General features: G+C 39.0%; 1 protein-coding gene across 5 annotated transcripts; it reads right to left on the minus strand.

Annotated features, from left to right (window-relative positions):
- Positions 1-2,866: 2,866 nt before the first annotated feature.
- On the minus strand, positions 2,867-8,967 carry btbd10b (BTB (POZ) domain containing 10b). Of its 5 annotated transcripts, none has more exons than XM_034116285.1 (9): positions 8,696-8,776; positions 8,129-8,274; positions 6,306-6,499; positions 5,519-5,831; positions 5,295-5,397; positions 4,763-4,883; positions 4,309-4,506; positions 4,110-4,220; positions 2,867-3,894 (listed from the first exon to the last, which is right to left on the minus strand). In XM_034116285.1, the coding sequence occupies exons 3-9, from the start codon at positions 6,454-6,456 to the stop codon at positions 3,569-3,571; spliced, it is 1,323 nt and encodes a 440-aa protein (XP_033972176.1). In that variant the 5' UTR covers positions 6,457-6,499; positions 8,129-8,274; positions 8,696-8,776; the 3' UTR covers positions 2,867-3,568. The 5 variants fall into 5 exon arrangements, with proteins under 5 accessions (XP_033972176.1, XP_033972175.1, XP_033972178.1 ...); XM_034116284.1 differs by having other exon boundaries at positions 6,306-6,502; XM_034116287.1 differs by lacking the exon at positions 8,129-8,274 and adding an exon at positions 7,724-7,726 and having other exon boundaries at positions 6,306-6,502; positions 8,696-8,711.
- Positions 8,968-12,621: the final 3,654 nt, after the last annotated feature.

Below are 12,621 nucleotides of genomic sequence, written 5' to 3' on the forward strand. Positions count from 1 at the left end.
TGTTTCCAGCCTTTTCTGCTGAAACGACGATTCATGCTAGGCCTTTTGTTTTGGCTTAAATAAATTGTTACTTTAAATCTTTAACATACCAACACGTATGATAATCTCTGGCAACATTATACAATGAAACAAAATCAAAGGAGAATTAATAATGTTTAAAATACATTTATAATTTAGTTTAACTTAATTTAATTTAAACCTGTTAGGAAGAGTTCATAGAGTTAGTAATTGTAAAGATGTGTCCTCTGTTTGTTGAACTCTACTGCCAGCATGTGGTGAAAGAGAGGAGAGCCCAAAAGTCTCTTCAGAAGAGACAACCTCTTTGCATCGGATTGTTTGACATCAAAAAACACTTGAAGGACAACAATTGAAATGTCATGACCTATTCCTTTATTTTACTTTTAAGGATGCTGAATAATTTTGCTGTGTTAAAGGAACAACAGAAACATGAATAGGGCTGCTCTTTTGACTACTATATCTGCTGAACAACAACAATAACAACCAGTCAGTCAGATTGTCATGTTATCAAAGATGAACAGCTTTGAGAGTGATTTTTCTAATTTCAAAAGCCATTTATACATTTCCCAAAGTAAAATGAAAACTAGAGGAAGGTTGTTCATTCTTCTAGGAAATTTGTTTTTCATCGATCAATACCATTTTAATAAACCTCGCCTTGTGTCTCTTATCAGAAGGCGTGTACACAATATATCAAATCAACTGCAGAAACCACTTCAATTGTATCCAGGCTGGAGCTCTTACTGTTCGAGATTCACACATTTATGATATCCATGTCTCTATTTTGAATTGTAGTTGCCCATCTTTTAGAAAAATATAATAATGTTCAACTGTATACGAGCGTGTGGTGACAATTAAAGAAAAGACAGAGAAGACCTGAGCCCCTCATGTGTTACATCCAAGTCCTAATTATAATAATTATTATTATAGTTATTATCTATTATTAGTATTGTTATTGCTGAGAGATCCAGAACTTTAAAATAATTGTGATAAAATATGTATCTTTCCATTCTGACATTAAGTTTGATCTCACAAACCAGATTCGTAATGTTGTAATAGGAGAAAAACCCCAGGGATTAAGATGTTTGGTAATAGGAGGATGCTGTGTTGGAAAGCGGAAAGACAAGATGGCGCTTTAATCCCCGGAGCCAACAAAACGCTCATATGACCGACTTGATAATGTGATTACTTCTGCCATCTGTTCACTCTTCACACTTTAGTTTCAGGCTGATATTGATTCTTTTATTATAAAACTGAACATTTATTTTGATTGTATTTGATTGAGGGAAGAAAATAGTTAAGTATAGCAATTAATACCAGACTACAAAAATGCAGCCTTTAACATGATCACCACAAAAAGGATTCTTTCCACATCCTGTTTAATATCAAATAGGTCATGTCGTATGCAAGGATGATTTTATGCTTCAGTTAAGAGAAACCCTCTTTCATCCGGTTTCTGAGATGGTTATTTAATTCCCATGCAAGTTAAATTGCTCATCTTAAAAGGGTTCTATGAGTTATTGATTAAAGCCGTTTCCTCTCATGTATCTGATCCTCTCTTTTTTTTTTACTTTCAATGTATGAACTTATTTTGTCCACATGTACTTTCTTCACTCTGAAGAACTGACAACAAATGTAAATGAAGTACAGGCATTTCAACTACGATGAGAAGGCTCAGATCCTTACCATCAACCAAGTTTTGCTCTTCTGATTAAAACATCTGCTCTCACTTTGAAAGCCTACTTATGATTTTAGAATGAAACCTTTTTCTTTATCTCAACACACCTAAAAGCTTCTGCACCATTCACAGCAGCATGAATGATTTAGCAGAATGTCCCAAGCGATATATGCATCTTACAGAACGGACAACACTTGATCAACCGTTAATGAGGCTCCCCAAAGCTCCTGCTGTCCACATGCAGTGAACACACTGATAAATGAATGGCCGTCTGATCGGCTCTGCTGGAATTACAGTGCTTCGTTACAATGGGTGAAATAAGTGTTGTAGTCCATCTTATCTGTGGACAGCTCATCCATAACCTGTCCTAGTCCCACTCTGTCACTGTCTGCTGTAAGTGCTGCAGGTGAGAGTGGATCAATACAATCTTCTACAAGTTAAAAATAAAACAAGTCACATTTATCACATAAAGAAGCGGCTGGTTCATTTTAAAGATCCCAAACCAAAGGAGTCTAGTTCATGGGGAGGAGGAGGCCTGCTATTCTGTAAAAAACCTGTTGGAGGGAAAGGGTGGTGAATATGGAAAAGGAGACCAGGCCACCAAGCAATACACTGCTCAACAACCCAGGATAGATTAATAAAACATTAAAGGTAGGGTAGGTACGTTTGAGAAACCGGTTCGAGATCGCTAGAATTTGAAAATACACAACCGGAGAAAATCTGCCACTTCCTTACAAAGCCCCTCCTCCAACACACACGAACGCGCACATGACCAATGAGGGCACGAGATGAGTTTGTGCACAGATGGAAGGCTGACAGGCAGGTAGGCCATCCAGTTATTTTAGCCGGGCCGGCTAAATTGGTCGTGCTTTTTACAGTACTACGGCTTCCACAGATGACATTTTTTTATGGATTTTTTGTCAAAGCACTTAAGATATTCATTGCTATCGGGATGTTAAGAGCATTCCATGGAATATAACAAAAAGTGTATCTCGAGCCGGTTTCTCAAACTTACCTACCCCACCTTTAATTGGCAACATCAGGTCAGGATGAAGAGGATGTTTTTATAGCACTGAGCCATCATCAGGAAAGCAACAACAAAGCTTGTGATCTTCACTGTGAAACATGTAGCTTGTGTCGAGTGTACATCACATACATCAAATATACACAAACTTCCTTTGATGTCTTTATTTGATAATTTTGTGTTTTCTTTTTAACAACAATTTCAAGCTTTGCACAAAAAGATTCTGACCACAGCAGCCTGTGCTCTGCTTTATATCTGGGCTGCGGGATGAGGATAACATCACAAATCAGATCCAGCCAATGACTACATACCTAATTACAAGATTCAAAGACATCTGAGAGGCGTCCAATTGGATATCATGACACTATGCGGTGATAACTGATTTTTCTCCATGACCAGAAAGTCATATTTCCACCAAAGCACATTTAGTAGTTAGGCCACCCAAGATAATTAAAATCAATATCATCAGTGAAATAAAACCCTGTGAGAAAACAGTGAGAGTGCTCAGTCAAACCCATCAAATGAAAGAACAATAACATTTTAAATAATAATGTTAATAATAAGTGTTTTACTATTTTTTTTTCCAAACAGAAAAATAAATTCCTTTGGTCAAGTAAAAAAAACTAAAACTAAAATAATAATAGTCAACTTCTTTTCACCAGTCTTATGTCCCTCATGATTCTGTTTCTACCGCCAACCAGGTTCTTGAGGCTCTAAGGCTGCAAAGGAGGTGTCAAGGCAATATGGTTATGGTGCCCCTGGCGCTCCATGCTGCAGCATGCTGGGAGGAGGACTGGAGGAAGAGGAGGAGTGGGGGGGGGCAGAGGCATTGGAAGAGGGCCAGTGAGTCCTCAGACAGCAGGTGACGGTGCATCGGGGTCGGGCTCGTTGCTGTAGTTGTTGCTGTAGTGATTGCCACCAGGCTGGTTAGACAGGTTGTCCAGTTCGTCCACCTGGGGGCCGGGGTGCATCACCAGCTGGTCCTGGGGGAAGTCTGCTGCCGCGGCCGCCAGGTTGGTGATGGACTTGGACTTCACACACTGGAAGTCCACGTGGCGGCTTTTACCCTCCTCTTTTTCCCAGGACATGCGGATGAAGGGCCTCTGGACGTAGTTGTAAATTACCTCTGGACGTCCACCTGGTCGCTTTTTGACCTTCTCTTTATATGTAGGGTAGCCTGTCAAAAGAGAAGTGTAGAAGTATCATTAGCTTTTTACCGTCATCCTGGAATACAAAAACACCAGAATGAGGACACAAAGGTTTATTAACCAGGAGGCGACGTGCTCAACACAATAAACATTTTTCAAGGAAATCATTCTGGTGTATCTTTCTAGTTTATTTTATGACTTTGGTATTTCCATATGATTGAAGGGAGAACATGGTTGAACTTACCTTCAATGCCCAGTCTTATTTTCTTCAATCCTCTGTCTTTTAAAACTGATTTGGCAACATCTCGGTTTTCAATATACTTGAAAAATCGGTACAGTTTTGTGCTGTAGATAACTGCAAAGAAAGAAAACAATAACATTTGAACACACGTCCATCTTTTGTATAAGTGCAGACCTGTGTGTCTGTAATTGTGTGTACTCACTCTGTGAATACTCTTCTCCCATTTGCGGTGGGTATTCTTCATCCCAGTCCACTACATCATCATCAGTAAGGACTACAATGTGACACTCCCTCTCTCCGCTCTGGGCACTGGCCACCATCAAAGGCAGAACCATTTCCTCCAGGTAAAACTCAAATTGCCGTCGAGCTCCATCATTGGACAGCTCATGCATCAGAGCACCTGATAACAACGGAGGGCGTTTGGGTTATACAATGTGAACCAAGTCATACTGGCTCTCAGTGCGCTACACCACGTAAAATAAGAGTAATGAAAAATCTAGCTACAATAGATTAGATTTGTGATAATCCGCTTTATTTGTGTTGTGTAAGGCTTTAGTGCGAGGCAAGGCAGTGTTGCTGTGTCTCTTACTCTGACTCAAGCTGCTTCTGTTAATGGGTAACACTAACAGCCCTAGCCCCCCAGAGGAAATACTCACTAAGGTCTCTGCACTTGATGGTGCTGTAGTCGAAGGAGATGCATAGATAGTCACACGCCTCACGCAACTCAGGGATAGAGATTCCATCAGGACAGCGGATTATCCCAGATTTATAGTAATCCTGTCAATTAGAGAGAAATCACAGAAGGCAGTCATTTCAAACACTTTGTTAATACCGTAACGCACATGAAATATAAATAAAATAATTACGTAAGTATGAAGTATATTTAAGCGGATAAACTACGCCTGGCACCATCGATCAATGGGAAGCTAACATGCTACTTTAGCTAGCTTGCATGATTTTATTTGCCTGCCTATTAATCCCACCGTTCTCTAGTTAAAGTGTGTATAAGGATTATTTTTCTATGAATCCCATTCCCATGAAGGTTATAATATTTTGCCTTTTTGTTTTTGTTTTTGTTTTGTTTTGTTGGGTGATGTTTTGGACTATGGTCATTTTGTCTATGACTGTAGTCATATTTTAGTCCACCGTAATTTTTATAAACAGAGTAAATGTAAGAGAGAGACTGACCAGAATTGCTCGGAAAACTGTTGAGCTAATGCCCTCAGCAACCTCGTACTCCCCCTTCTCGTTGGGCCTTGTGAAATTATGTTCTCTTCCAGATCCAAACATTCTGAAATAAAGAAACTTTAGTTTAGTCTCTGAATCACAAACAATGGAATTTTCCATAGCTATTTTAAACCCTTATTTAATATCCATATATATTTAATTGACTGGGGCAAAGTGAACTGTACCTGCCCAACATGGTATTTGGTTGTGCAATGAAGATAGCAGGATCTACTACAAAGCGTGTGTTGTCAACAATCAGAGTGACTCTTTCTGAGGACCTAATGTTTCGGTTTCCCGCAGTGGCACCTGCGCCTCCTTCCTTGGGATTCTCGTAGACGAAAACCATTTCTCCAACTCCCATGCTCTTGAAGGTGCCTTCAGTGCTTGACAGGCTGCTAGTGCGACTGCTCACCACCCCGCTGCTGCTGGAGCCGCTGGGGGAGACCCTCTGGGGCCGCGGGCTGCCGGGCCTCGATGACGGACCATCCCGTTCACGGTCTGCACACAGACAGGCAGAACAATGACTCACAGGACTAGTTCCCTTTGAACAGACAACAAACATCCTATCAGAAACATAGAACAACTTAAAAATTAACGTACATTTTCTAGCATTTTAAAGCTTGTTTTGGATCCTTTTAGTTTTTATGAGAAACGTTCTTAAGCAACCAGCTTCGTTACCATCTTTGCGATACATTTCAGTAGGGGTCCACTGCTAGTAGCATCTGATCCAAAACAACCAGACTGAACAGGACCCTACTCAAAACATGTGTATTGTTTCCAAAAAACAAGCCGTCTTGGTCTAAACACAAACAGGTGGATTACTGCTGACTGGATTTATTTCACAGCCAAAAAACCATGTCTGGTTTCAACTTGATAAATGCTGTCAGCTGGTAAGTAGCTGCCTAGAGCCGTGAATCTCTAACATGATATCCTTGTTGTTATAAGCCCTCTATTCTATGCATGCACACTCACCAGTGTTGTGTTGGCGGGTGGGTGAGGTTACGTTGCGAATGCAGGGGGTGAGCTGGCCTTCTCTCTCGTGTGAGGAGTCCCTGGAGCGATCGCTGGAGCGGCGGCGGTCACGTGAACGGTCAGAGCCTCCGCTGGCGCCATGCATGCTCATATTCCTCTCTTCTGCCTCCACTCGAGACGCTTGGGCCGGACTGCTGCTTTACAAAACAAAAGCATAACAAACATTCCTCTCTCTTTCTCAAGCCCGGATGAGCACTTTATTTAAACTCGAAAATATATGAAACACAAGCATGTGTACAAATTAACTGTATGTAGTGTAACACACTCACACCACTTACAGTTAAACAGGATTTTCAATAGGGCTGGGAAGATTGCATTAAAAAAATTCCGATTCATAATGATACTTGATTTCCAAAACATAGTTACACAAATATTGGTGACGTTGTAAAATAAGATGACTTAATAGAAGTCTGTACATTATATTCATCATTCACAACAGTAAGAGGGTCCAATATTTTCTGGCCATACATATTTTTGGACAGAAAATAAAACCGATAGGGTCATTCTTGCTTAAGTAAAAAGAAGACAACATTTATTTAAATAATTTTCCAGACCTTTTCAAGCTAACTTAAGTGGCCTAAAAACAACAACCAGACCTACGACATTCGGTAAGCTTGTAAAAGAGTATGACGCCAAGACTAAGAATGCAGCCAAGTTGGATGTGGAAGCAGCTTGACATCCTGTTTGATGTTTAATACAGAACACTTATCAGACATGCACGAGCTTAAGATCAGAGAAGAAGTGTGTAGGCTTATCAAACCTGAAGGTCAAATCAGACAGAAATAATACATCAGTATACAGGGTATTGAACCCAATTAAAGGAAAAAAGGAGATGTGATAGGCACAGCTGCAGGGTAATTATGTGCGGTCAGTACAAACCCACCCACTGACCACAGGCAAACCTCGGAGGTACACCCTTCTTGGCCGGAGACCAAAGGCATAAGCCTCAGCGCTTCCTGCCTTTCTATTGTTCCTTCAGTATACAAAAAAATACAAAAGATACCCTACAGGAAAAGGACCTCACTGGGCAGGATGGAGGAACCAATGCCAAAAATGTGAGTTTTCAAATAAGTCAACAAAGTGGAGAGAAATACTTTAAGCCCCAAAACTAATGCTGCCGATTAGGAAAACCACACCAAAGTGTGAGTGGTGGGCATTGCTGGTTTATGACTGACATACATGTGTGTCATAGAGGCTAAACGTGATGTATTTTGTGCACATCTGCTGCGTATAGAGGTGTTTCAGGATTAAAGCATCTTGCTTTTTAGTGGCCAAATGCTTAGAAAAATAACATTATTATGACATTTTTGCCTTTAAAGGTGTAAGTACATGTTTGAAATGTTGCCATGATAACAGACCTGCTAACAGATCGGTTGCCCATAATGCCATCACAAAACCAGTGAAATAAAGGCAAACTAATACTGTCATTGATTGTATAAATTAGCTCTACTCACTTTGCAGACCTCGACTACTTGTATAATTCAAATGAACTTCACATGGTTTACTTTGTACTAAGATTACAACCATCACTTATTACAGAACCAGATTCATGTACAATATGAGGATAAATAATCTCATACGTGCACCCACTGTAGGTTTATCATCTCATATATTTAAAAAAGGTCTGAGTGATACCTAGGCTTTACTCTAATGCCACATAGTCATTTTACACTTCATGTGTGAGTAATGTATAGTGCAGACTCGTAGCAGTGAGTGACACTACACTGCTAGCATGAACAGGAGGGCTGATTCAGCTGGCTCACCTCGAATGCTTGCAGAGTTTGTGAGGTCGGCTTGTTGTGTTTCGTTCCCAGTTTTCGGTGTCACTGGAGTTACTGTCATATGACTAGACGTGCTGCCATCACCCGTACAGGGGGGAGTCTGGTCTGGACCTTTCACCGTACATTATCTGGTTAATGGCGAAATCTACAAGTCAGTTCAATCCCCAGATCAACTGCTAGCAAACCACGGGCTAGCAGCTGTCAGCTAACGTAATAGTTTGACAGGGGGTTCACGTGTGCTGTTGACTTGAGTCTAAATCCACCTCGGTGATAGTGGTTTGTCCTTGACGTTTGATGGTTCGAGGAGTTGTACACATCTCATAACCAAATCAACGCTGCTGTCAGGCTGACGGTAGCTTAGCTAAACTACTTTGCTGCGTGAGCATACCTAGCTAGCTAACATTAGCTTGTGTTGCTAGCGGTACAATACAACACTATTAGCATAGTATTCTAGGATAGCATTGCGGCTAGCGGAGTTGGACGAACTGTACCGACATAGGAGCTGTCAATTTCGAGACGGGTAGGGCTAAATATATCAAGTATAGTTACCAGTTTGGCTACGTTTTCCGCTGTAGTTTAATCCCACCAGTTAACTAGCCATCTCCTTTTCAAAACACGAGTTGACGTCCGACGTGACGACGGCTAGATGTGACGTACAGACGCACACAAAGCTAGAAACGATGGCTGTTGCCAAACTTGCTAGTTATTCACATTTACTTTGTCTGAAACGTATGAAAAGAGATGTACAAAATGTAAATGTTTTGAAGGTTATCGATTTGTTTTCAACATTTGGTAAAGGAGTTTTACTATTTCCCTAAAAGGAAATCGTTTGTTGAAGTCTCGCGAGACTTGCGGCATGTTTCTTTGTTCCTTTTTTTTCTCCGCTCACTTTATTTATCAATGTAAGCACATACAAACGTATATAAAGATGAAAACGTCAGGAAATAAACATACATTTGAAAAGATACAAACGCTAATGAAAAGGAAATGTTAATGAATATACTGTAGGAACATGATAAATTAAACAAATTCAATAATCACATTAGCCTACTAGTACAGATACAGTTGGACGTCTCATTTTGCCCGAGGATTTGTAATGTTTCTAATCCTTGTGGAAAATGGAGGTTAATAAAGAGGTTTTGTGATAGATAAACAATATGCCTATAATTGTTTTTAAAATGGAAAATAGCTTAGTAACAGATACAATTACAATGGTGATGCATGAAATTATAATTATAAAAATATTCATTTATTTTAAAATGAATAAATAAAACAAATAGAAAGATCCGAGAATTTAAATCAGCTATGCAACTTTGGAGGATGATTTATGTCTATAGGCATGGTAAAGTCTCATAAAAATGAATAAACCAGCCATACAAGAAATCCCTTTTTGAAATAGTTTGTTTTACTGTTGAATCTCAAGACCTTGACCTTCCCAGAAATGTTAAACACAATTATCATCTCTGTTGAGTTGTTGTAGGTTGCAGCTCATAAAAGGGACACATGGAAAAAATACTGAACAGCTTGGTGATATGATTTTAAAATGTTTAATCAGCACTGAACATGTTTCAATAGAAACCATTTAGTAGTAGAGGAAAATACAAGGCATAAAGGATTGTGCAAGTCAATACTAGAATGCAAAAACAATAATGTATTCTCCTTAAATTAATTACATGAGGATGCCTCTAATGTGCAAGTGAAACAATACATAGAGTACATATAAGACAGTAGCTGTTTACAGTAGTTGGTCCTTGTTTACACAGTAAAAAACATGAATTTAGTTAATTTAAAACATGTAGTCAGAACGGGAGAGTATGAGGTAATATTTACCTCTTTTAGAAACCTGTGTGTGAAGACATTTTCTTCCATATGATGGCCTGCATATTGAATTTAACAATTGCTAGACATTGTAAAAGAATGTAAACAAATTAATTAATTTAATATAATTCAAATATTTAACATACGAGAGAAATAAATAAAAATAAAATAAGAAAACAAACAATAACAAATCTAATTAAACATTAACAAAATAATAAATTATCAATAGGACAGACATACAAAATAATAACAGCTAGAAAAAATGTTTCACTGTCAGATCCTCAAATGTCGCATGGGGCTTCTGTTCAATAAAATATTAAAAATAGGTTTATTTCAACTTTTCCGCTTTTTCAATCCAAGAACATCCTTTGGGCAAATATTGACAATATTTCCCGATTGTCCATGTTGTGGTTTGGCACTAGCAACGGTGATGTCCTTTAACTTTTCCTGAAGCCAGTCCTGTCTGTCTCCCACTTGTTTGTGTTCCCGAACGTTGTGCATTAGCTGTACCTCACTGATGGTTCTCTTTCTGTAGAAATAAAAAATACCCAGAAATTAATTCATCATAAATGAATTATTCATTATAATAAATTATTTCTAATAATTAACTAATAATTCTTAGAATTCTCAATGAGAATAAAACAAATTCACCTCAGTGGTCTTGCCTCTATGTGTAAACTGGCGAGGAAGAGTATCAGAACCAATGCTTCAAAGTACCTCAATGAAAACATGTTGAGAAACTGAAACAAATAAAGTGAAATAGTGATTAGAAAAAACAAATGTCATTGCCCCCTAATATATATTTTTATGATATCCAATTATCCAATTATATATTCAACAACAGATCCACTTTCATGTCATTCTTACCAGGTTTTCTGTCCTTATATCCAGGAAAAATAGGTTTGGCCAGATTTGTTCGGCAAACTTGTTGATCAGTCTTTCGTGCACGGACGGTTCTCTCCTTTATATACAGCGTAGCCCTCCCCTGGTCATCAATAAGCCATTTTCACTGTTGATGTTGATGTCACTTTTCAAATGCATCGATGGGGACAGGCATCTGCATGACACCACCTCTACCACCAGTCACTACTAACTCATCTTTCAACACCTCCACAAAGTGCCCCGTTCGTCACCCTGTTTTTGAATTTGTAACATTTGTACTGGTCATGCTGAATATCAGGATTTTTGTGTCAGATGAAACACTTTTTATTTATGAAACTAATTTCGCTATTGATCCCTAATTAGATATGTCTCATGCAGTGGGACTGCAGTGAAAACATATACTCTTTGAAATGGCAATGACTGTCAAGCTTAGTTTATTAGCAATGTAATTTATTTTATGGTTCACCTCATGCAAGCATCTAAAGGTCAGGAAGAGGTTAAACTGGACCAGCTTGAAGGGGATGAAGCAAAGGGACCAATCCAGTGCTGTCAGCCACACAGGAGATGGCCACGACTATTTAGTGCAGGATGTTCATCGAGTCAGGAGACTGCACCTGCTCTTTGACTGAATCTCTGCAGAGTTCTCCTACACATGCCAAATTGTCTGTCAATTACTTCACTGTAGAACCTGGAGAGTACTTACCTTGCATCAGCTGTGGAGTTGTCACAGATATCTGGTCTATTTCAAATGTAAAGTTTTACAGATCTTTCACATTAAGATTAAAACAACACATCATTGAAATACAGGTACCTTTTCTGCAGCCATGACACTAGTAAGAATGAGTCGACTACACATTTGAAAAAAGACATGTGTTGAAAAACATAAAGTTAACTTTTAAATATGTAATGCAGCATTGCAGTTAAATGACATATGGGTTAGGGATAACCTTGTCACAGTGTCACAAGGTGCATTAGGTAACCATGAAAGACATTTTCTAAAAGGCGCAAAGGAATGGCTATGCCATGACTGGAGAAAAGAGTGCCACAGAAGGACCTTTATCTTTCTGTCATAATGCTGCACTGCACAATATGCCAAATATTTTCAGTGTCCTCAGGATATTAAGCATGTTTTCACATTATCATTTTTGGAGAGAGGGTTCATTTTTTGTTTTCATTTCAATTGATGATGTAACCCCCAAAACTCAAAATGTTTCATTATGCAGCAGTTCAAGTGTTATTAATCATTTGGAGTACTGTGCATTACACTGCTGGACGTGTATTATTCTCACCATGTAATTAGAATATGCATTATTGCATTATTAAGTATAGTAATACAGTGTCAGGCTCACTATTTAAGTTAAGAATATAAAGATTTGTCCCATTTACCATCACCAATCTGCCACAGAAATCCATGTAAGGTGTTAGTTTGTTACATCAGACCTGCTCATCTCACTCAAAAAGAAGGTTACATGTAGGGCCATATAGTTGATGCTGACCTGAGTTTGATCAACTCTCTCCATCATGCTCGTAAACAGCACTCAGCACCACCTGTGGTTTCAACTAGGCAAGATTTTTTGTACATGTGTAGTATACTCAAGTGAGTTGCTCTCATTACCTCATGCGGTCACAATGTGAGCCATCTCAGCAATGGTATGCAGCTGGTGTGCTAGAGAACCTGACAGGGATTGATGGGAAGAATTGCACGCAAATCATTAACTTGGGTCACCCCCAAGTCACAAAGAAAGTAATGTACCTAAAATGGCTAATCTCTTTGA

This window comes from Trematomus bernacchii, unplaced genomic scaffold (genome assembly GCF_902827165.1).
Source record: "Trematomus bernacchii unplaced genomic scaffold, fTreBer1.1, whole genome shotgun sequence".
Lineage (NCBI taxonomy): Eukaryota > Metazoa > Chordata > Actinopteri > Perciformes > Nototheniidae > Trematomus > Trematomus bernacchii.

Bases quoted from the DNA above. Each gene is read 5' to 3' on its own strand.
- btbd10b (XM_034116283.1), bottom strand. From the start codon at position 6,456: ATGAGCATGCATGGCGCCAGCGGAGGCTCTGACCGTTCACGTGACCGC. The intron at 4,507-4,762 runs GTGAGTATTTCC...CGTTGTTATCAG, and splicing joins CATCAAGTGCAGAGACCTTA to GTGCTCTGATGCATGAGCTG. The intron at 4,221-4,308 runs GTGAGTACACAC...CTTTCTTTGCAG, and splicing joins GGGAGAAGAGTATTCACAGA to TTATCTACAGCACAAAACTG.